This window comes from Aythya ferina (assembly GCF_964211825.1).
Source record: "Aythya ferina genome assembly, chromosome: 11".
Classification (NCBI taxonomy): Eukaryota; Metazoa; Chordata; class Aves; order Anseriformes; family Anatidae; genus Aythya; species Aythya ferina.
The window spans coordinates 7,298,837-7,324,528 of NC_140307.1; the positions used below are offsets into that span (position 1 = coordinate 7,298,837).

The window sequence follows — 25,692 nt, forward strand, 5'->3', positions numbered from 1 at the left end:
AGCAGCCATCACTCATACTGTTAAATTATTTGACAAAAATAACTTTATAAAGATTTTTAAAATAAATTGGATATCAATTAAACTATTAATTAAAGAACAAAAACATCTTTTGTATGAAAACTCCCACTTTTGCAGTGATACGTAATGTAATGTGAAAGGAAAAGCAACTGAATCCCGGACATTACATGTTTACTTCTACTAGACATGTTTACTTCTATTAGTTTGCCTTCTGATACTGCCAAGGCTTTTCTGCAGACTGAGTCCTTTATTTATGAGTAGCTTTTTTTTTTTTTTTTTTTTTTTTTTTTTTTTTTTTTTTCTCTCCTCTGTGCTTTGTTGTAACTTTTGGGAGAAAGAGGAAAAAAAAAAGTTCCTTTGCCTAGCCTTTCTGCCATCTTATTCCTAAGAAGAAATATTTTTCCTCAGACTAGTAGTCTTCCTAGCTTGACATTCAGCTCCCCATCATGATTGACGCAGAAAGACATGATTCATTAGAAATCACTTCACAAGCATCTGAAGGGAAGAACTTCTTTCTGACCTTAGATTGTGACTGCTCAGTGTCTTACCATGTACTGCTCGAAACTTTCTCATGTTATCTATTTTATTGCACTGGCACATTTTGCTCTGCCCATCTTTCTGTTGAGTATTCTGAGTTTCTGATTATGCCATGGGTTCCCGTTTCTCTGGTCAACCTTAGGGTATATCAGTAGTCGAACTTGCTTGTGGTATGAATTTACTTTCTTTTCATGGCCTAAACAACTACTGAGAGCCTGTGTTCTGATGAGGGTTTGAAAACAAGCTGTTAAAATGCTAATATTTCTAGATTGCCATTTGGCAGTAGGGGAATTGGGGTTAGGACTAGCCACTAATATTAAACCAGTTACTGATATGAGTTGTCCTAAACATTTCAGGAGGGAAAAGTGATGAAGTTCCATTTATCATGTTTTAGACACAAAGTTTTAGTGCATCCCACTTAGTTCTTTATCATGATAAAATTATTTATGTAGAAGTAAGCTTCTCGTCAAGGCTGATGGATGCAGGGATCTGCACCAATCCTGGATGGACAGTAGGATGATCTGTTTACAGATCTTATTTCCACATCACTGCGGTGCTAAACATTTCCAGTTCAGTCAAACCCTTTGTGCACGTTATATACATCACATAGTCTAGAATATGAAAAATGTTTTTGCTTATGTCATTTTGCAAGGTCATGGGGATGACACCAGTTCTGTTGTCACAATGATCTCACTGAAAAGCCTTTTATATTGTTTGTTTTCTTGCATTCTTTTGCTCAATTGTATGGGGAGTTCATCTAAGAACTTGCTATCAAGACCAGATTCATTGTTCAAAATTAGAAGACCAGTTCTGGGGGGTTTTCCTTATGTTTCTTGTATGTGGAAAGAGAGAACTCCTTTTGGGATCAGCTCTTGGCAAGACAGTTCTAGAACAGTGGTGAGGTAAGAATCGATTTACTGATACCCCAGATGAGGTGAATTGGCAAAAGGTTCGTTATTAAGATGTTGACACAATTAAGTATTAGAAGGTGCATTTTGTAGACTGTTTTCTTTCCTTTTTCTCCCTTCCTATGAGTTTTTCATGTGTACCAAAGCACACAAGTTAAAACCCTCATAGCTTGCTAACTGCAGGAGAAATACATGATAATATTTTTAAGAAACATTCCCTGACAGGATATTTCTAGAGCAGTGGAGTGATAAATATCAAATCAAGTGAAGACCAAGAATTTAATTTTTCCCATCAGAGCCAATCTGCAATGCTTTTTATCTTGACAAAAATTGATATTTTATCCCTTTGATAATGGGATGCTCTGATTGCACTTCCTTTTAATATGTTTTATTTCTTACAAGTCGTTCCCTGAGGAAGACCTCAAGTCAGAGACAGATTGGATCTGTTCCTCTTAAAGACACAACCCTTGTTTAAGAATGAGCATTACTTTATGATGCAGGTGGCATTAGGTGGGGTTTAAATTTCTGTTCTGTACAGGCAAAAAGCTTCAATTTACTACAGAACTCATCTTTGGTAGAGCAGAATTGCTTGAAGGACTAAACAGGAAAGTAAGTTTTCTGTTGTGAAATTTGGCTGTTTTTCCCAATGGGAGAGAAATGTTGACAGGTGCTCTATTTTCCATGCCCATTTTAGGGCTAACAGACCAAGTTGTGGGTCCCAAGTTGATCTTTGCCTCCTGTGGTAACAGACTGGGCAAAACATTGAGGTCTTCACACAGTTTTTGACCATTCCTCTCCTGCCCAGATTCAGCAAGGAGCTATTCTAGAAAAGTAAGGGCTTTAGAAGTGGATCCATAGAAATAAGAAAGAAAATAAAAGCTTGTTGGGTTATCTCTGTCCCCAGCTACTGCAAGATTGTTATGTACAGAATGGCTTCTAGTGCTCTGGGCAACGTATTTTTAATGTTAACTTCTACCTCTCCACAGGGGAGACTCTTCAATATAATTCACTGATATTCAACCTAAATGTTCCTCTGTGAAGTTTCATCCCATTAACCCTGGCTTCACCCTGGTTTAGTACTGTAAGCAATTCCTTTTGCTGCTGTGCCTGTTCGCAAAGTGATGGCAGTGAAGGGCATGGGGGTATTACACTGGGGTAAAGGCTGTCTCTCATAAACAAAAAACATAGGTTGAGGCATTGCTCAGCGTGAAAGCCATTTACTCCTGGAGTGTACTCTGGGGGCATCCCCACTGCAAGTGATTCCTGCTGCAGACTGTCCTGTCCATCTGCTACCCTTGATTTCTGCAGAGGAGCTATTAAGGATATCCACAGAGCTGGGGATGTGGCCTGAGGGCAGCTTATGGTTCAGAATTCAAAGCTCTGATGCTCTGCCCTGTAGGTGCACGGTCAACTTGATCCCTTCAGGGATCAGATACTCAGAGGTCTCTCTGGCCAGGGATGTCACCAGAAAGTGCAGAATTGCTGTTGCTCTCACAATACTGAAATGTGCCCTGCAAATGAGATAGATGGGCTGTGGGTGAATAGTGGATATGTAGGATGAAATGTAAAAGTAAAGGGTGAGAATATTTGCTGTTGTGGAGCTGAAGCCTTATTAAAGTCCTGTCTGTCCTATTTGGGCAAATTCTTTCTAAAGTATCATGTGTCACCAAAATCCCATTAAACTGTCACATAAATTATCAGAGTTTCCTTTTTCCATCACTGCGGATTACCCAGGGAGATATTTCTATGACAATGGAAGCTTTTTCAGTCTGCTCCTCCTGCCTGATTTCATTTCAGATGAAATCCTTCTCTCGGAAAACAGCCCATGGATTTCATAGCTCTATGGATTTCTGTACTCAGCCTGTGCAGCAGTTATGCTGCAGGTCTCTGCTGCACTTATGGCCTGCCCGTATCTTCTTTTAGGCATGGGAACATTTAGGGCAATAATTCCACTGCGCTGTTTATAATGAATGAGAATAGGATTGTAGCCTGTTTTGATGGATCTCTGCTCCAGTGTCTTCCAGTCTTTTGGGCAGCCACTGACTGGCTCCTCTCTCAGCCCAGTGTTGTTATCCTGATATGAAGAACCCAGAAAGTTAGAGCCACAAGCACACCTAACTTGAAAATATTTCCCTTTTCTACTTGCCATGTCTCAGGGGTGTTCCATTTCTGCAATGCAATCTGTGTTTTTCCTATGCTGGTTGAAAATCATATGGATTGATGGTCAGGACATGACAGTACAAAATACTTGAGTATCTGAAATCACCTGCTGCCATAGAAAAAATTAAGACTAATGTGTGTGTTATGGAAGCAGGCGATGATGGAGCTTTGCCTGCTTTTGACAGAAAATCTGGAACTCCATACATCAGCTACCTAGATAATCTGTTGTGAAGATTCTTGGAGATTATTTTATTATTTATTTGGTGCTTTCAAAGGGCACACTAACACATGCACAGAAGCTTGCAACTAGTAGACTTAAGGATAATAGAGGAGCTTTGGAAGGTAATTATTAAAGAAATCCCAGTAATTATATTATTCTGTTCTTAAAAGTTCTAAGACTGTCAGTAGTGGAGAGGACAAGAGAGAATTTTCTATACCTATTTTTGATCTATTTGTGTGAAGAAGTCCTGATGATGAAAATATCACGATGAAATAAAATATTTCTGATGTCACTAATGGCTAATGTTTAACACTTTTAACTATCTGATCTTAAATAGCAAGCAGATGCCTTGCATTGCAGAGATAAAAAGAAGTGGTTGAGATGCTGTGTAGACTGGAATAGTGATTCCAGCAGCTCTCAGGACAGAAGAGTTCATTCCAGAGGACTACAGGGTTTCATGGATCAAATTTCTAAAGGGGCAACTAGGATGCCCTAGTGACGAGGATGACCTATGTAGCTATAGGCATAGTCCTGACACTATTCCAGGAAATGTAGTGGAGTGGCTTGATGCAAGACTTGTGTGAACAAGGACCTAAAGGAAGTTAGTGTAAATATGCAGGCACACCAGTGAATGTGAGTAAGTCACTGCAGACTGGGACCAGCAGCAATAGGATGTCAGGCTGCACCAGGGCTGGATGCTTTATACCCACATGCATCTCCCCAATCATCTGTGATTCAAAGGTGAATGAATTCATAAAACCCATGCACAAAAGGAGGTTGCCAAGCAACTTGGATGCTGAAACACCCCCACCACGCTATGAAGGTAGAGAAAAGCTAGCCAAGGCAATTTGTAGTGTTCACTTCTTTGCCATAGGTAAGAGTAATAATGCATATAATGTAAGTGTGTTTAAGGGAGAAATAGCTCCTTGATAATTCTGGAAAACAACAGCTGGTCCTGCCAGATTCTGTGTTCTGCCTCTGTCACAAGACATGTCTGCTTCTGCAGCATTTAGCCAAAAGCAGGGTCAGCAAGGAGACAGTAACGTTGGGGTGGGGGAAGAATGGGGGAGGAAAGAATTGTATCTTAAAGTAACTGAAAGACTGACAACTAGAGGAAAAGCTTTAGGAGGAGAGCAAAGTGTCTGACACAGATTCTGCCTCAGATCAGTCTCATGTTTTCTGTGATCTCGGTATTTGAAGTAATTTTTTTTTCAAACTTTAATATATTCATTGTACATCACACCATATCCTGTCTTCTCTCTGACTTTGCGTAACTATGCAGCCTTGGGCATATCAGATGTATCCAGAGCAGGACGCAGCCGTGACATGCATGGAAGAGCTACATTTGGTGCTCCTTTTTCCCTATCATTTGACACTCAGAATAAGCTGTAGTGGTCACAGATAATTAAGTTGGGAGGGAGAGTTAGCGTTCTTGGTTTGTCTCCTATGTCCTGGGGTAAACGTGACCCTTTGATCTGTGCAATGCTCATGATAAATTCATGCTGTATTTAGAAATAAAGGGAGGAAAAAAAAATAAACACAACGCACTGCGTTTTAGTGGCCCTGGGCTTGGGGGTAAAGGAAAGAGAGGTATGCAGAAGCACAGCCAGAAAAATTTGAGTCAAGACCTGGATCTAGGTTGAATTTCTCACATGCTGTGTATATAATTCCCTTTGACTCCTTATAAAATCCTGTGTTGTTTCAAAACCTTCTCCCTTTACAAATGGCACAGCCCAAATCTCAGCTTGATATAATTTAGAACCTTAGCCCAGGTCAGGGCATCTGGAACTGCATTTCCTTTCCTTTCTGTGCTCGTCTTGATGAGGGATGCTGCTGTGTTAATGTGGTTTTGTTCTTTTCTTTCAGGCTGCTCTTTCCCCAACTGATGCCATGATTAGTAACATCAAAGTCACCTCTTAGTGAATCTTGGTGATGGCATAATGAGAGGAGGATCCCTACAACAGACAGGAGATTAAGCAGCAAGTTAGCAGTGCTGAAAGAACAAAGCTCTTATTTTCATGCATATATCCACAGTTAAAAATGAGTGAAGAGAAGGGGAGATGGGAAGTAGGTGATACATTAGAATTATTACTCAAAGGGTTTTTGCTCAAAGTTTTGCAAGAGGCATCAGTGATGCTTTAATCTCTCATCTCTGGTTTTGTTGGTGCCACGTTAAATCCTGGCCATGTCGAAATGTAACGCAGAGTAATGAGACAAGATCTGTTGGATGAGGCTTTATGTAGCATGAAAAGGTTCCTCTGCTCTCTCTTTTTATTATTTACATTCCTGGAGAAGGTTATGTGTCATGTGGGCTTTGCAGAGATAAATGGCTAACCTGAGCTTTCTGGCAGCTTCCCCAGAACTTGGGAAGGATTCTGCCTAAGCATTGACCAGAGGATTTTGAAGACTTGAGCTCTGTTCTGGGCCCCGAGGGATGTGTTTGAGAACTTGTAGCTCAGTGTCATGAAGATAGGTGTGATGTGGCACACTAGGTAGTCACAAGAGGCTTAGGATTGAAATAGGACATAGGAAGGGTAGCTGAGCACCAGTGGAAACCAGCAGGCTATGCTGGGTAGCACTGAGCTGGCCCGATCAGGACTGCAGTAACAAGGCAGGAATGAAGTGAAGCAGCTCAGCTAAGTGCACAAATCTTGGCTGGTGCTTTCCAGCTGGTGAACTGAGCACAGCTGACCAATGCTGCTGTCTACTGTTTTCATAAGCTGCAATGTTTATCACAGTTATCACAACAATTTCAAGGCAGATAAATTACTGGATATGCTTTACAGTTATAAGATTGAGTGATTTCTGCCTGTCACAGAGTCAGGTCTGTCTTTCCCAGGTGTCTCAAGGGTAGCAAGTGTTATGGCCATAACATCAACTCTCTGCTCTATTTAGTGCTTCATTAGTCTTCACGCTGGGTGCAGTATGGGGGGAGAGCAGCACTTTGATATGGGATTTGGCTGCAATGCCTTCTGCGAAGGGAACAGGCACTTAACAAGATCTGCAGTTTGCCTACTCGTACGGACCTTTGTTATGACTCTCCTGTGGATGGGATGTCTGAGTTGCAATCGTGCTTGTCAGGAGGGGAGCTATTAAAAGAAGCTTTAACTGGAGTGGAGAGAACTCCCTGGTTGAACCCTACAGCTGTGGGCTGCCACTGTTGTCACCCAGAGGGAAACAGTGTAGATAATGTCTGCCTGCTCTCTTTACCCCAACCATTTCCTGGGTTTTAAGATAAGGAAACTCTAGAAGCTTTTCTCACATTCAAATGAGGACAGACAGGCATATCGGTCTTGAGAAGAAGAACAGAACTCAGGTCTCTGGCAGTCCCACAGTATTTGCAATTAGCAGAGATGAGAAAGTCCTTGCTTAGTTTTTTTTTTTTTTTTTTTTTTTTTTTTTTTTTTTTCTTTTCTTTTCTTACTTTGAGGGAAGAATCTCTCAATTAACATGCTGTGTGCTCTCCCAATGTACAGAAGAGACAAGAGTTGTTAAAGCTGTATTCATCAATTGCAAGAGAACATGTTTTATTTTGCTTTGTGCTATTTACAGCTGTTGTCCATTAGGAGTCCTCAAGAGCCTCATTCTCCACTACAACAGCACAGTCCCATAAGTTTAGCTCAGCAATGAGCCTGCAAAACAGCACTAAATCATGGAGATGGGAGAAAGAAAAAAATGTTTGGAAATGGCAAAATGCAGCTGATGTCTTTGTGAAAGCTAGTTTTTTGCTTGTTTCTATTAAAAAACATTACTAAGGTAGATTATAATGCACAGCATCTAGCTGCAGCAGAGTAGAAATTGTGTATTCTAATTTTGGGAAAAAAAAAGGCAGAATGGCTGGGATGTGACTTGGGCACTTGGTATATTTTCAGTGATGTATATACGTAATTTGGGTTTATGATGAGTAGAAGTGTGGTATAAGAATAAGGTGTAAGAATGATTTAAAAAAATAAAAATGTATGGCTATTGAGAAAAGAGTTCAGGTTGCTTTACCAGACCACAGCAAGATTGTTCTCTATGAGTTCTTTGAGCTGACAGTGCAGTATTGCCCACCAAATGCTTAAGAGGAAGGCATGGAAGTGGGGAGAGTACAAAGGGGATTATTTCTAAATCTGTATGCATCCCTGAAAGACATAATTGTATTGTATTACAATGTACAGATTGAGCAGAAGTGTACAGAATATACATTTAAGAAGAATTATTGTTTATTCTTTCTCTGGGAAATGAGAAAATTTCACTTGTGTTCTCAGCTCCAGCAGTCTTTGCTTGTTGGCGAAATCACTAAACAGCACTTTAATAGCACTATATTTTTCAGCTTGGTGTGCTACCTCCCCGTTTCACATTAATTGATTAATGATTTGTAAAGCATTTAGAAAACTGAAGGACAGCTTTGGGAGCCAAGGGCAAAGGAGCATAACTTGCTAATTCAGCATTTGTTTACAAGGGCACTCAGATGATACGTTTCGTTGTGTTTTATGTCCTCTTACCTCTCCAAAGCCTGTCAACTGAGGTCCCTTCAATTCATGCAAGTGAACAGAGCTTGAGCTCTGACATCACCTGACAGAGCTGGAAAAAACATCACGGCATCATTGTGATTCCCTGACAGATACTGGTTTCCACTAAAGCAAATCTGTCAGGTTGACTTGTGACAGCTGCGTGAGCTTGTGAACGTCTCACAAAGGGATCATTTTAAGGCACCTCATTGCTTTGTCCTTTCCTTTTTATTTTCACTGCCTGGCAGGTGTCTCCCTCTGCCTTCTCCTTTTTCCTTGGCCCATCCGTGGAGTATGCTCGACACAGATGGGATCTTCAAAGAATCTGCTGTCAGACTTGGTCTTTTCTAAGCATATGTATACTGAGAGATTTTGGAGATTTATAACTAGGCCAAATGTGGGTGCTTTTTCACAGGAACAGCAAATAACATATCTGATAACAAGGCAACTTTCTCTGCCAAGCTGCAAGTCTACTTTGAAAGGGGGGTTCATCAGAGCTTATCAATGGACTGTTTAGTAAGATTTTGATTAAAAAAAAAAAAAAAAAAAAAAAAAAAAAAACCCACAACAACAGAAACTCCTTTCTGCTATCCCAAATTCCCACAGCTTATGTCTCCTGTGCCAAATGTATTACTAGAAACAGCTGAACTGCTCTAGTTGCAACTTCTGAAAATCATTCTTGCAAATCTGAGTCTGTGTCTACATTAACTGAAAACAGCAAAAGTAGTGGACTGTCTTAGCTGTGCACGTTATTTCTAACTTTTATTGGATGCTTACGAAATGATGGTTAATTTCAAAAACTCTGCCTCTGCAGCTTCGATGAGTAACATCTTCAAATCTTTTCTTGTTTTACAGACAGTCGTCCATATGTCTTTCTAATGGCCCGTGTTCACCCTGGAGAAAGCAATGCTAGCTGGGTTATGAAAGGGACCCTAGAATTCCTTGTGAGCAACGATCCCATTGCTGATCTCCTGAGGAAATGTTTCATTTTCAAGATTGTCCCCATGCTCAATCCTGATGGAGTCATCAATGGCAAGTGAGTTGTAGTGGCATGTACTTTTTGTGGGGTTTTGCTGGGTTTCCCTGCAGGCTTCTTTCCTGTATACTGAGCAGGTCTTGTCTTGCATGTTTTGGGTCAGAAGAATTCTCTTTGCCTAGAACCTTGTGTTTTATTCATTCTGTTATTAATCTTGTACGGTAAATGTAATTCTTGGATATAGCCCAGTGCGCTGTCTTGCGTGGGTCAGATGTTTGTGATTCTGTACTGTGTGTGGCCATAAGGTGTCTCATACTGCATAGAGGTACCAGACAATGTGGATCTTGATTGCTAAATGGAGATCTGTCTGTTCTGCTAAATCAGCAGGGCAAATTTCACCTGTAAGGAGATATACTTGGGAATAACTGTCTTTAATGTTTTGCATAGCCTGAGTGAGGGAAGATGAGTAAGGATCTATTAAGTCTTCAAGTTTTCATGGAAACATTTCCATATAGTGAAGCTCCCTCCTTCTCCCACCTCCTTTTCAATCTTCTCTCCCACACGTTTCCTAAGAGATACCAAGTCTTTCTGAGCTTACAAAAATGCAGATTCATTTTTGCATTCTTTATATCTGCTTTTACACCAACCCTGCCCATCCACACTAACATACCTTCCTTCTCCCTTCCCAACAGATGAAAAAGTGTAAATTTGCTTCTAATATGTTAAAGTGAAATGAAATAGATCACTTCAGAGCTAGTGAAAGAGGAATTCCCCTTGAGTGATTGACAAGTGTAGTATGATATGGTAGGTTTGCACTTGACTGTTTTTGGAGTGATGGTGAGTTGTGAACTGCTTGTAAATGGTTGTAAGTCTCTGTACTGTCTCTGATGCAGGGGCAGAAAGTTGTGACCACATCCCATCTGTAGCAGAGAAGCTGTGCATTTTGACCTGGTAATAAGGTCTTGCAGGTTTCACTAAGGACTGTGTCCTCTAGCTTGTTGGAACGGACTAATCTCAAAGCTGAAAGATGGTTTTAGACAAGCACTGTAATACATAACAAAGCATAGAGGTGCAACTTATCTTAAACTACAGTCACCCATCTGGTTTAGGTCAGGCTGTGCTGATCAGGTGTTGCAGGGGCAGAAAAAGGACCCTAAACAAGAACTTGAACTTGTTTGGCTCTAAATGAATTCATTTCAGTTGTGGGTGAGGGCTTCAGCAGAGAGCGACTTAGGTCTCTGTTCGGTCTCTGGTCTGTGACTCTGAACAGTTTTTGTGCTTCTACACTCCCCAGGACATGAGTGTGTCATGTTAGTAGTTTGGGAAGACTATTCTGAGTAGCTCAATACTGCCCCTGAGTATTTGAAGCTTCTGCTGGCACCAAATTCTTCCTTGATCCTTCCAGACAGCAGAAGCAAAAAAAAAGGAAAGGTTGTGGCTTTTTTTCCCCTTTCTATTTTTCCTTTCACTGTGCTTAATTAAAGTTTCCAGCAGATGGAGGACTGGAGGGAACATCTGACCTTTTTTTCTCCAGCTGTCAGGAGTGAGTATAGCAGAGAAGGGGCCCTCGAGAGGGAGGATGTGGCTCTCGGTGACACCTGGATGAAGTGTTCTGTCTGAGCACACGTCATACAGGAAGGTGTTTAGCCTTCCCTCATGCAAAGGAGCTTAAACTGTAGTTAAACCTGCCGACAAGTGAAAAAGTTTGGTAAGCCTTACATGCGGAGTAGGAGCAGGGCAAAAAAGACTTGGCCATGGCTTTGTAACTGATGAGGCCTGGGGAAGGGAGAGAACCATTCTTTTATGCTCTAATTTAAATGCTTGTAGGCTTTGAAGTCTCCTGTGGCTCAGATATTCTTGTTTCTTCCCACATGCTTTTTCAGTGGACTCAGGCCCTGCTACATGAACAGAAGCATTTCTTTCTTGGGCCTTGAGGCTTACTGACAGTTTAGTGAAAATAACTGAGCACTGGAGAAAAAAAAAAAAAATCTTTCAGGCCCTTAATGTCTGTGTATGCGCATTCAGATTTCTTTAGCTATTAATGTTCTACCTTACCCAGGTTTAAGTGTCTTAGTAAAGCCTGTTGTCTTTCAAATCAAATCAAATCACTGCCAATGTTATGAGGGAACCTGTTTTCTGAGGAAACAGGTCTGTAGCCCATTCTCAACCATAACACTTCTAAGTAGTTACTTGCTACGTATTTTTTTACACCTCTAAAACACATTTCATGAAGCCACTTGTTTATCTTGGGATTCACAGTCCCTTTTGTGGAAGGGATTGACACACTGAATGCGTCAAATATGCTGTCGAGGCCAACAATTGTCTTGGTTCTCTGCTGGAAATACCTGCATGTGGTAACCTGCCGTTTTATTTCTTATTATGAGACAGTGATCCCTTCTGTTTTAATGCTAGGATGATGCTCAAAGTTTTCAGATAAAGTGACCTTTTCCATAGCAAAAGCTGCTGTAGAAGCCATCCAGAACAGTCCCATTGCCCTGACCATCCTGGCTCTGGCTTTTCCAGTATGCAAGCTGATTTTTATTTATTTATTTAAACTCTATTTTTGCTTTGGATGTGCATCTTCCAGTAAATCTCTACCCTACTCTCCTTCTATCTTTTTGTCAACTGGTGTTAATCCTTCTTTAATCTTATCTCAATATCTTTATTTAAGAAAGAGTTGGACTCTTGCTGTTGGTGGTTCTTTTGAAGCTCCTCACTCTCCCTCTTCCTAACCCTTTGTGCCAGAGTGTGCTTAACGCTTCCCTGACCGTCACAGAGATGAATGTCAGTGCACCATTACAAAAGATTTCTTCCAGCAGCCCAGCTGTGCCTGTACCTCTGCTGGCTCCCTGCTGCAGGCACAGCTCAGTGGAAGAGTGCTCGTCCCAGCAGGGTATCTCGCGATTGCACTTTGGGAGCCTTGTGCAGCAACAAGACGATCATGGCCTTGGTACTTGCTTTGGTTAATGTGATCTGAAAGTTACATGTGGAGAATGTTCCTCTATCACAGATATGACTACAGTAATGCAATTATGCTCTGACTGTGCGTGGCTGAGCTGGGAAACAGCTCTCCACTCTCCCTTTCACTTCAGTTGATGCTCTGAGAATCCGTTCCTGTCTGTCAGTGATGGAGAGAGTTGCAGCTAAATGAAGGTAGTGGTGATGTGTGTTTGTACAAGTGAGGTTGTCATCACATAACAGTGCAGATCACTACCAGATATTGAAGCTAATTTGAGTTTGTTCAAGCCAGAAAGAATTGATGATTGAGTTGCTGTGTATGGCTGAGTGTTTTGCTCCATCCTGAACAGCAGTCAGGTGTAGAGTTTGTTAAATAATATTCAGCTAATGTGATAACTGATATATATTTTAAGGATAATGATAGGTACTACCTTTCATAAGCTGATCTTACACTTTGTCAGACAGTGGCTTTTGACCACTGGAGGGGATGGGATGCCTCCTCCAATAGACCTGTGGTCTGATCTAATATGATTATTTGTATGCTTTATTTTTTTCTCTTCTTCTGATATAAAGTACAAGGAAAAAATAGTTTTAATCACCAGAAATGCAAGTGTAAGTCAGTCTCAAGTGACAAACACATTAAACTACTTAGGAGAAATCGTTCTTGCAGGCTGACTCTTTTGTGTAGGTTGTTCTATAAGAATCCAAGTTTTTAAGAACGTTCTTATGAATCTCTGCCTCCATACTTCTACCCCTTTTTAAAATTAAAACAGATAAATAGGAAAGCTTTAGAAGAAATTCCAGTCTATTAAGTGGTGGAGAATCCATGAAGGAGAATAGTGGTTTCATTGGGAGATTGATATAAAATGCAGTGGGTAAGCGAGAGGCTTTGTTCCTGGCTCTGCTATTGATGGACTATGCGACCTTGGTCATCTTCTCCTCCTCTTTTTGTGAGTTTTCTTCCTGGGAGAATGAGATAATGACATACAACAACCTTTGCGCAGCGTGAAGTGAAGTGAAATGTGTGTACTGGGAGCATTTACTCTTCAATCTAGATTATCTTCTGATTCAACTAGTGAAACCAGGGTCAGGCAGGGATCTTGTAAAAGCTTAATTACGGCAGCATCAAAGGAAAATTTCATAAAGAAACAGAACACTTTCGGCTGTCTGCACTGTGTCCACTTAAGTTTGTTATCACACACTTGAGCATCGAGTTGCATGTGCACTGATGCTTACCTATGCAGTCACAAGCTGCCTTGTGATGTGCTCTTGGGCTGTCTTCTCTGTGCACCTGCTGCGTACGCTCCTGTCAGTGGCTTGCACACGCAGCCATTCCTCAGCATCTGCTCCGACCTGCATACCTCCCACACACACCTGGCAGTCCCACATACGCTCACAGTTGCAACACGGTAGTCAGCATTTTGTTTTTCTTTGGCTGGACTTCTTCAGACACTGCAGTTCCATATAAATATTGCTATTTATTACCCCTAAATTTAGGGTTATTAATTATGTCAGTATAACCTAATTTATATCACCATAAACAGCAATAATAAATGCTGCCAAATGCTAACACTCAATGCTTGCCAACTGTGCCTATGTTTAATGAGTGTTTTTTTTCCCCCCACTTCCCAGAAGTATTAAATTAAAAATGATTCAGCCTTGCAAGATCATTGATCAGGCAAGAGGTGGGAGCTCCTAGAGAAGTCCTTTTGTTTTAAAAAATACTTCCCATACAGACTTCCCGTGCAGTCTCTATGTATTTTGTGTATTCACAAATTCTCTCCCCCTTCACAAACCCCTAACTGCCCAGTGTCACACTTCTGAGTTTCTTGTTCCTACATTGCCAACCTCTTCCTCTTTACTCCTTTTAATGTGTCCTCTTTCTTCTCTTCTGTCTGCCCTTTTCTTGCTTTCCTTTCCCTCCTATTGAATCAAAGAAGCTTTTCAATGAAAAGAACTCGATGCTTTTTTTATAAATGAATTTGAACAAGTCAGTGGAGATTGGAGCTGGTGAGGCCCCCCCCCCCCTTTTTCTTTTTTTTTTTTTGGTAAAGGAAGATGAATTTTTTGGAAGCTGCATGATTTTTTCAAAGCCATGGGGTAACCATAGTAGCAGTTAGGAAGAGGAAATCCTGATTTGCATTTTGGATTATAGCCATGGACTATTCTTTATCTGGTTTAAATACACCCTGTTCCCTCCTGCACCTGCCCTCCCACAGCATAGGCTGAGTAAGCTTTTCTGCTGCTCAAAGGTAAGGCAGGTGAGCTGTTGTTTTTGCTGTTTCTCTCTCCATTGATATTCACTCTACTTTAGTCAGACTGTTTATTCTATCCTGTTCAGCTTATCAGACTTTGTTCATTACCTCCTAGAATCTGAAAAAGCAGAGAAAAGCTTTACCTCTTTAACAATTACTGAAATGGAGAGATATAAATGTCCTCTGAAATCCCCTCCATAACGTGTTTCCTTTGTGTGCTCTCAGAAGTTACAAAGGGAAAATACCAGTGTTGCCACTTATTCTGTGGAACCCAGTTTGTTTTTTGAAGGATACTCTTAGGAGGAGGAGTAGAAGCGGGTTCATCTGTATACCAAAAAGCATTATTTGTATATATGACTCTTCTCCTTCTGCATTATTGCTTATTCCCCTCCATTGAGACATTGTGTTCTGAAGACAGTAAGAGGCAGAACTGGACAGGGACAGCAAAAAAAGCTGATGGCTAGTCTTAAGGAGTTGTTTGATGATCCAGAACTGCATCCTCAAGGATTAAACTTTGAGGTGATGTCATACGAAGCCATGTAAATGTAGACATCACTCCTTTTTTCCACCTCCTTCCCTTTATTGCTTCTCTGTGGTCAGAGGATTGAAGAGGAGTTTAATTCTCAGAAGCTAGCCTTGCATAACTAAATTGTGCCATGCTCTTTGCAAACACACTCCACAGGCTCTCTCCAGACCAAATCTATGAAATGTGTTTCTGTAAGAATTGTGCAAAGATGTGGGAAGGCTGGGAAAGGAGTGTTTCTGAACTGACGTTAATTAATGCAGGGGAAGAATTATCTCTAGGAGCGAGAAGTACTCCAGGATTAGTGTGCTGCTGTTCTTTAGCAGACAGTGTTGGACTCTGTCCCCCATGTTGTATTCTGAAGCTTTGAATCTAAATGAGCACCACTGTGCCATCAGCTAAATGCATGCAGAAGGCAAGGTATACTTAGATAAAAAAAAATATTTTGGCATAAGATGCAATCCTTACTCATTCAGAACGTCTGTGCTCTGAGCTGCATGTTGTAAGGTGGTGTATTTGCATGCACTGACTCAGACCTCAGAGGGGATGAAAATGCCAGGTTGGGGAAATGTCTGTCCTTGCTTGGTATGTGGCTCTGGGAAGCGTTTATGAACTGTGGGTGAAAGTTCTGTGTACAGAGTGAATGCTTCTCAGCTAATTGCTGCTCTGTTACCTCAAGCATTGCCTCAGTTGCCCTACATTAATAAAGAGAGCAGGGATCCTGTTCCAGTGGTGAAGCAGAGCTGGTGAATGAGCACTGTGGTCTTCTCAGCAGGCCATCCTGAATATTTTTGGATGCTTGTCTGCCACCTTCATTTCTTCCAGTGAAATGGAGCTCAGAGACTACTTTCACCTCTTTAAGGCAAGCAGCCTTATGGCTTCTGACAAGCTCAGAAAGTCCCCCTTAGATGAGGCCTGTGATTTGTGAGTTTAGGGTATGTGAACCTGGCTGGTATGTGAGCAACAGAAGATGAAATATGGGCTACAGTGTTCCTCTCCTCTTGTCTCAGCAAACCTTTCCTTGGTGGACTCAGAAGTGGGGTCTTGTCCTCCACCATACAGTTCCCTGAGTACATCTCTGTACTGGGAGGTGACCTATTTCAAACCAAGCTCTTTGCTCTGTGCCGTGGTGGCAGCCTATCCTTGGCTCTGCTGAGGCGCACATCCTTCAGCAGACAGATGTGCCCCAGGACTCCCTCCTGACAGCGCTTCCAGTGCAGGATTGTTTATTCCTTCCTTTATCAGCCAGAGCTGCTGGGCCCCCTGAGTTATTAGATCTATTCGCTCATTGTCAGTGTTTCCTCCTTCGTAAATATGTCCCCATACGTCTCTGCTCCTGAGGAATATGCTTTCTCTTCTATTTACTGCTTTTCCCAGGCCCCCACCTCCTCATTGCTTCCTCCACCCAGTGGCCCAATAACAACTGAGGAGATAAATAAGCTACATAACTCTTCCCAGCTATTGTTTTTGTTGTTGTTGCCCTGCATAGTAATATATATAATAACAAGGAAACAAATCTTATTACTAAAGTAATTACAATAAATAAAAAGCTGAGAAGGGAGATGAAGGAAGGGTCTGTCGGGGGAGAGATTGCAGCAGGATTTTTTAAAATTTAATTTACTCGAGATGTTCTCTGCCACTTTATTGATACCCTGCTGAGGGGGGCTGTGACTAATTAGCAGCCAGCTGTTGTTCTAACACACCCTCACCTAATTTATTGTGTGGCTGAGTCTCTAAAACAGGAACCTGTCTGCTATTGTTGTCTATGGGACTCAGCACCAGTCTCAAGTCAGTGGTTGGCATTATTGCTTGGTGCTTCTGTTTCCTGGAAGCTCACTAGCTGAAATTTTGGGTGCTTTGCAGCCATTTCTTTTATTTTCTAGCACATCCCGTGTGCTTCCAGAAGTCTGGGGAGGAGAATACACTCAATCTGTTGAATATCAGCTTGTCCCAGCGTCCAGCCTAATAAAACCAACACAACTGCTTGTTTTTGATAGACTTCCCAGAGAGTTGCATCGCTGTTTGTATGCCTTGGGAGAGAACAACAACAACAACAAAGACCTGGTAATAGGTCTGGCATGGGCAGGGCATCTTACAAAGTGATGTACCATGCTTGTCAGTGCCACAGAGAAAACAGTACCATCTGTCTTCTAAATGGTCACAAAAACTAATTAGTTAATGCTTGTATTAAGGACTGGAAGGATCAAATGTATTGTCTTGTGTTTCATTAGGCCTCCGGTTGCAAAAGCATGTGTGGTGTTTGCTCTGAAACAGCAAAGGTACCTCATGAGCTGAGTACATCTCCCCTGGCTCTTTCATACACAATTTATGCTGATGATTCAAGGTCACCTGGGAATTTCACTGCAAAAATCACTTGATGTGGGCTCAGTGATATTAATGTCTTGGACTAAACAACTCAGCTTTGAGCCTTGAAAATTATTTCATTTTAGATGGGTACTACCTTGTATTTTCAAGTTAGCATGAATATTAGATATGAACACGATGTTCCGTGGGCTCAGAAAGGAATTATTTTTGTTCTGCATTCGTGTCTATTCTCCTGACTGACAACAGGAGTTCATAATCAGATATGTGCACTCCTTTGACATTTCTAGGAGCCAGGAGACTGGTGTACAGAGCTAGCTTTTAGTATATTTAATGAGTTGATTGAATTATATTATTATTCTTATTAGTTTGATTGTGTACAAATATCTCCTTTGTTTGTTATTATGTTTATTTAAGCCCCCTTTCTGATATATTATTCCCATACAAATTGTGCCTGTGCTGGGCTCTGTGCAGACAAGCAAGGAGCAGCTGGTCCCCGGTTAGGAACTGATGCATTAGTGGCACAGTCTATAGTATTGATGAGAATGAAAAGGATGCTGGGGTGCTGGCTGATGGATCTTTTCTGGAGTCTGATCCATTTTCTCAGCTGTGGCCACTTGATGCACTCCTTCACTGTTACATCCTGGGACGGGGAAAGTATCTCACCACCACGACTTCTGCAGCCATCCAATGAAACTTTATGAGGCTCAGTGTCTTCAACGCAGGAACAGAAGAATTGTATTAAATCACAGGAGTCTCTTTACAACCTCTTGCACTTTGCAGGAGATACCTGCAAACCTCAGTGCAGCTGGCCCCATGGTAAACAAATAGTGAAAACTCTGATGGTTACCGTTAACCTTGGATTTTGCATCTGATTCCTGGTTGTGGTAGGAATGGAGTACTGATATAAAGGTTGAATATATTGGACAGGAGCTAACATCATGAGCAGAGAGGCTGTTTTGATCATCCTTCTCCAGATCAAGTCTTCTTACCCAAGCTAATGCCTTTTGGAGGCTACAGATTCAGTGTTGGGGTTGTAATTCATGGGATGGGAAAAGTCCACAAAATGAAATTGTAAAAACTTCACTTTTATAGATGCAATGAAGAATGTCCAATACTTTACTGCAATATCCACACTACCTGGAAAGCTGAAATTGCCTGGGAATGAAGGTTATTGTCTCTTGTAATATACCTTCATATATTACACTGTGTAATAAATCGGGCAGTATTTCTTTTGCCTTGCAAACTGGACATCCCTGGAGTTCCAGGTGACATTTCAAATTTTATATGACCATTCAGTTCCTTTTAAGTATTAGAACACTTTTGTGTGTGTGATATATGCACAGAAATTCGTTTTAAAAGCATATGAATAAAAAAATCTGGAGTTCAGTTATGCAAGTGTAGAGCTGCTTTTCCATGTGTTTGCCTTTAAAAACTCTGTGCTGGCTTAGCTCTGTGTTTTGGCTACTATTGTTCTTTAACATCTGTATTTCTGTGTTTCTCTTCCGCTTTTCCTTGCCTTCTTTGTTTCATTTGAATAACAGATTCCAATAAAAGCTGGCAAAGTGCTACGATAGGGGAGCAGATATATAACAGCCTTGGGTTGAAGAAATGGACTGGTGATTGAAAATGGTGTTTTTAGAAATGGGACGAAGAGGCATATCAACAAAAATAAGCTTCATTTGGAAACCTGTACTTTTAAAATTGCTTGTGCAAAAATGCACCTACAGAGGACCAGCTGAGGTTGAATTGTTCACCTGTGCACATGGTTCATATGATTGCACACACAATTGGGGTAATTACATGGGCAAATTTTGCTCCAGTAATTTGAGCAAATTGCCACCTTAATTTATAAATCCACCTGAATGTCCCAGAGAGGCAGCAGGAAAATGAAAAACAGAAAATTGAGTCAGTGCTGGAATGGCAAGGAGTGGGAAATCAAAACCTTTTCTGCAACATAAGAGACAACACTGCTGGGAGTCAGGAAAAAAAGTTGACCACACTTTTAATGATGTAAAGCAGCTCTGGGTCTTGATGGGGTAGAAAACCAAAGAGCTTTAGAGCTTTTGAAGTCATACAGCCCAGATTTTAACTGGGGATGGGGTGGGGGAGAAGTTAGATAGGCAAGGAAGAGGGCTTCTGTAATGGTGCACCTTGAGTCTGTACTTACTGCAAAACTTTGAGGTTAGTATTTGAACAGAGCTTAGCTGAATGATATTGTAACCATGACAGGAACCCTTGGAACCCTACAATGATGTTTTGTTGCATGGGAATAGTGATTATTTATACAGTGAGATTCAGTAGAAATTATGCTCTGTTCAGAACTGTTTAGAGCTGAACAACTTTTCCCTGACCTTTTAGAACTGGAATTTTACAAGTGGTTGAGTCTAACCATCATATATAAGATGGTTAAATATTCTGTTACATTCTATGGGACTCTTCCATGTCCTCTGTCTGAAATAGCAGTATACAGTGAAGAAGTGGCACTGAACAACGTAGTCTAGATCTTAAACCACTTTTTGGATTGCTTTCATTTGTCTGTAACAAATGATAAGTATTTAAAGTATAATTATTATAATAGTTTGAGACCGATTATTCCACTGCATATGTATTATACACTGAAAATAGGCAAAGTGATTTATTTCTAAATATGTATACATAACAATCCATAATCAGGTCGGTACCTTCATGCAATGCTAGTTTTGATTATTTTATTTCCTCTGCCTTTTTTTTCTTAACGTTCTCCTTCTACTCCTGTAGAGTTACTAGGCAATAACAACATTGTGAATGCAAGGATTCTTTCTATGTGAATCTATTGACATCTCTGGTAGTACATTTTTGTCCCCTATGTTCCCTCATTTTTCACCCCAACATGTTCAGCTTCAGCTTTTGATGGAGAAGGAAGTACCATTTCTCCCAGGGGACAGCTGCTCAGATTGAGCAGTGCCTAAAGCAGAAATTCAATTCCCAGTTCTAGCTCTGGTCCATGGTGTCTTTTACCAGTAGGCAACAATGATAACACTAATGAAAACATGCTTGTTGAGGAACATTTCCCATATTCATTGTATGTTAGCTAGCAAAATATCATTAGGGGGAAAGAAAAAAAAAAAAAAAAAAAGATTAAAAAAGTGGCAATTTTTCTGTCTTCTCAAAAATGGTTATGACATAAGAGGATGTAAAGTGCAGAGTAGCTGAACAATCTTAAACTATTTTAATACCATTTAAAAATGATAAGAAGCAGGAAAAGAGGCTTAGGTATTAATGCAGTTTATTGCACTAATCAGTCACTTCTACAGAGCATAATCATGGTTTTAAATCCTTGCTCCAGTGACATGAAGAAATTTGGTGGTCTGTCATCCAATTCTCTAATAGATGTTTGTCTATATCATAGAAATCTCTAGTGCCATATTTGAGCTAGCGGTGAATTCTATGCTCTGATGGATATAATGCCAGGCAAGGCAGGCCTGGATTATAAGTGTGATGGCAAAGATGTAAAGCAAGGCCTGAAATTGAAGTAGAAAGAGCTAAAGGAGATTAAGTGATGTTCTACTTGAATATTTTTAGGAAATTTTTAATAACATCTTTGGGTTTAGGCTGAGATCTCTGGGAAGTCAATATGGGAAAGGCAGGTCATACTTTGTGGGTTAAACCATTTCCATGGAGTAGCCAAACTTACTACTTGTTGATCTGTCTAGTGTTTCACTATAAACATGAATTAGGATTGAATGTGAAAAGGCAATGGAAGAATAGCTGTTTTCCCTCCTCCACAACATGCATATTACGTGAAGAAAGCTGGCTTTGGAATAGATGTGTGGGGAATGTGCTGTGTGGTTGCGTGCACATGCTACTTTTCAAGTGGAGAAGAGCACTGAAGAGCTGAGCACTTTAGGTTGCAGTAATTTCTGTCTCTTTCCCTGACATGCAGGTGAGGGCACCCTTGAACTATGCTACTTCTCCGTCTATCTTTAGACAGATTTGAACAGTATGTAATCTCATCGAGCACACAGTCTGCTCAGAATCAGTGTCCATATCAATGGCTTTGCGCTTCCAGACTCATAATGCTAATACAGCTGGGAATGTAAAGAAAAAGGAGAATATTAAGAGAGATCCTCTGTTGCTGTAAGCTGCAGAAATAATCTGAATCAAGTATATCTTTCCATTACATGGTTTCTTACCAAAGCAAAAGCCCAGCTCACTGCTGCTCTTTGCCGGTGTTCATACTTTTCCCTTTTTTGGCTGGTATGTGTCAGTTATGGCTGTGTATGTACTGATGATGGCAATGTATTTGTTATAATTTTTTCTTGTCCTAAAGGGTCACAAAGCACCATAGCAAAGCTGTACCTACTTTAATGTGAGGCTCTGCCTAGTGTACCACCTTTGGACTGGGACAAGGCAGCTCTTTATAACCTCTGAACCTATGCTGGAGGTTGTTGGTTTAAAGCCATTGGGCAGAAGCTGCAGCAACTAGGTTTGCAGCAGATGTTGTGAACTACAGAGTGACTTGAAAATTAAATCACTTAGTTGCAATCAAACTGCTTCTGTTTTGTGTGCGTGTGTTTTTCCCCAAGCATTTTATCCATCCTTAAGAAACACACACGGCAGCTCCGAAACCATAATTTTGCTTGTACAGTCTCAAATGAAATATGTGGTCCCTAAACAACATGTATCCAGCAAGCACTAATTCTCCACAAACTAGCTTGTGGTGCACGTATGATTTTTTTCATTGCTAATTCTTGCTTTAACCTGATGTGAGCCTAAAAAAGGAGTTTGTTTTGGGGTTTGCCAAGAACAGCATTCTATGTGTGTAAGTGCATATATAGTCATGGTAATCGAGGCCATTTGATCCAGATTGTCACTATTGAAAGGATGCAGTTGTGCTTGAAAAATACATATGCGTTTGCATACACAATTACTCAAGTTGGAGCTTAGGCATTTAAACAGCCATTTGTGCTCTCATTTTTGATTATTATGCCCATCCTATGGGAATGGGTTTATGCAGATTAGGCACACAAATATGTGTGTGTTTTGAGGTGTGTGATGCTGAAAACATGTTGCTTTACTTGGACATAAACTTGGACTGATTTTTCTTTTTTTCTTGCCGTGAAATATCTGTTCTAATCTGAAGAATGTGAACTGTGGTGGCTGAACAGCAGTGCTTCAGCAGTATGTTTTCCTTTTCCAAATGGCTAACTCTTGTAATTGTTTCTGTAATGTAAGCTAATATTTCCAGCTAACAGTTATTTAGGGTGCTGTCATGACAAGTTGTAATTCAACCCTGTTGCCTAGTGGTCCAAGTAATGACCAAGGCTTGCCCCTAGCTCAATTATCATTCTTTTGTTTCTTTCCCTTCATACACACAAACAAGTCTGTCTTTATGCCAAACTCTAAAATACACAGGAAAGCAGAAGTGATATTTTTGATTCAGAACTCCATCCTAGCAGCTTCAGGGAGAGAACTGCTTATAGGGTTATGAAGGTCTTTGAAGGGCTTGTTAGTGCTCATGAGGCCCTGCTCCATCACACCTTTGATATCTCTACATGAAGCATCTACTGTGAATACGTAACATTGAGGATGAAGAGGTATGATCTGATCTGTGACTAGAAGACAATTTGGCTGGATGCTAAGTTGCTGCCCCAAAACCTTAAGTATTCTGAAATTTTGAACCTTTGAGTCACCCAACTTATGACCCAGCTTATAGAAATAACACCTGTAAATAATATAATGTTTAATGTATCTTCTGTGATTCTCCTTTAAGAAAGAGTAGGCATCAAGGAAGGAGAGTAGTTATGTGAATGTCACAAAGATATGGAGTTTTGTCAGTAAAATCTTTGCTGAGGAAGAAATTAATTTTTACTTCCCTCACATTAATAATCCTATTAAGGGTTAGCATAATAAAGTTTTATTGACTAATTTCCAAGCTGTAATTTGCCAGTGATTCTTTTGAAAATTTTTTAATGAAATGGAAATATACATAGACTGCATAACAATGACCTAATGAAGTGGCAAATCATATTTTTAAAATCACTTGTGATCCAAAACGGCATCTTAATTCTTGGAATTTAACACCATTCACACTGAGGGAATCTGTGAATCATTCAAAGTAATATGGAACATTTTCTAATTTGGGAAATGCTAGCAAGGACAAAATGAGTCTATGAAATGGTTCGTATAAGCTTGGGGCAGCTTTGTAAACTGCTGAAGGAACAAGAAACAAGATTATAACCTTGACTTTCTAAAGGGTGATTCATGGACACACAGGGTATGACAATTTGTCTGGTTAGATGTGGGATCTCTGCTCCATCGTGGGTGCTTCAAGGACTAAAAAGTTGTTTCTGGGCTCATGGAGAGTCAGAGATGCCCAGGTGGTGCTGGGGCTGCTCTGCACAGACAGCTCTGAGCAGAGCAGGATGGGGTTTGTAAGAAGCTGAGAAAAAAAGGTCTGAAAGCAAGCCCTAGTCTTGTTGAATGAATGTCTTGGAGACTAGAACTGTGGAGAGTCATGCCTTGGCTATTTCACACCGGAGGGGGAAGGTAATTTAGGGGATAATAAGCAGAGAGAGAGGTGCAAGTGCTACAGACAGCTGCTGTTTGTGCTCAGGCAGTCCAAACGATATAATCAATGAAAGTGGCCAGCACGGTCAGGCTACATTCCAAGTCTAATGGCAAAAGAGCCTGGATGGATCATGGTTTGATTATCATCCATGCTAACACTTGAGAGACAGCACAGGGACTGGTAAGTTTGTGTTAGTATAACAGAGAGGCCCAAGCAGTGGCTCCAGTCTCTAGCTTGTGTTTCCAAGTGTCACCTGGGAACTGACGTGCTGAAATTTTGCATTAAGGAGTGATTTCTGATTACTTTAGCTAGCCCATAGCAGGACCTACTGGATAATCTCAAGAGGCTTTCCTGGGAGCCTCAACTCCATTTTGTACCTTTGAAGAGGTTGAAGAGATGTTGTATACTTCCATTAAGCAGCTGAATTCAGGAGCTTATCTGCATTCCTTTAAGCTCCCTAGTTTCACATCAGCACATTAAAGAATCTTTTTCCCAGACTGGGAAGGAGAAGGGACTTTTTTAGGTCTGCCAGTAATTGTCTTATACCTAGTGCTCATAGACTGTCTTTTCTTTCTCCACTTCAAAATGTCACATTGGATTCCTGATGGAATTGGAGATTATCTTCCTCTTTTCTGCTAGACCTGACATTTTTCTGGTTTTCTTCTACACTGAAGACTTAATTTCTTACATGTGAGACAGGGTGAAAATTAAACAAACAAGCTGGCAGATAGACAGAATGGTTCTTCATGTCTGGAAAGCTGCAATGAGCTGTGACTTAAGAATTACAGTGCTTCATATTCAAACATTTCTTTTTGATGCATTGGGGTGGCATAGGAGCTGACAGTGACATATGGAGAAGGCCCTGTTAGCAGGATTGAGGCTGTTATGTGATAAATGACATGGTATGTCAAAGGACTTCTGTTATTCATCATGCTGGCTTCCTCTGAACAGAGTCTCACTCAAAAGAGAAGTAGCTACACAAACAGCTGGGGGATGCTGTAAATAGGGTCAGTGTTATGCTCTAGAGAAAATAAAGCTGGAAACTGCATGTGTGCATGAGAATTAATAACCCTGGACTTTTGAGTTTAGAATTTTAAAGTTAAATTTCATTTAAATGTCTGTGGTATCTCAGTTCTACGTTTGTGTCAGGAATGTCAAGAGCACTACCTTCGAAAGAACAGTTTTCAGCATTGAATAGCTAAGCTTTCTCTAAAGAAAGGCTGTTTAGTATCAAGTTCAGGATTGATGGCATGGTTCTGACCACTAATATACACCCAGACTTTCCAACTTCCTCCTTTTCATCTCTGTTGACTACTTTGAGTCTGAAAGGTTGTGGAGTGAAACTCATGATTACACTTACCTATGGGAGAGACATAGATACTGTTGCTTTTACAAATACAGGGGATAGAAAATATTCTGAAGTGAAGGAACAGGGCTTTGACTCTCAAGACTTGATACAACAATGTCCTCTGTAAGACACTTTCTACAACTGTTGATCATTCAAGTTGAGAAGAATCAGGGCAGACTTTCACAGCTCTGTACCTTCCACTGTTGGAAAGTTTGTCAGCTTTCAATCTCAGGTTTCTTCTCTCTCGTCAACTTTAATCCAACAATACCTCCTTATTTCTTTTCATTTCAGAATGATGCATAAACCAGTGGCTGTACAAGAGGGGAAAGGGATGTGTGGCTCAGCAGAGACACGTGTCCTGTTCAGCCTCCTCTAGTTCATCTCTTTTCTGCATCAGCCATAATAGCTGTATTTTTCCCAC

The 25,692-nt window shown here is 40.7% G+C and overlaps 1 protein-coding gene across 4 annotated transcripts in view; it reads left to right on the forward strand.

Annotated features, from left to right (window-relative positions):
- Positions 1-25,692, forward strand: part of AGBL1 (AGBL carboxypeptidase 1) — a 287,320-nt gene that overhangs the window by 98,881 nt on the left and 162,747 nt on the right. For all 4 annotated transcript variants that reach the window (XM_084532780.1, XM_084532777.1, XM_084532779.1 and 1 more), the window contains one exon: positions 9,192-9,372. In XM_084532780.1, the coding sequence (XP_084388906.1) occupies positions 9,192-9,372 (181 nt within the window). The remainder of the gene's footprint in view (positions 1-9,191; positions 9,373-25,692) is intronic.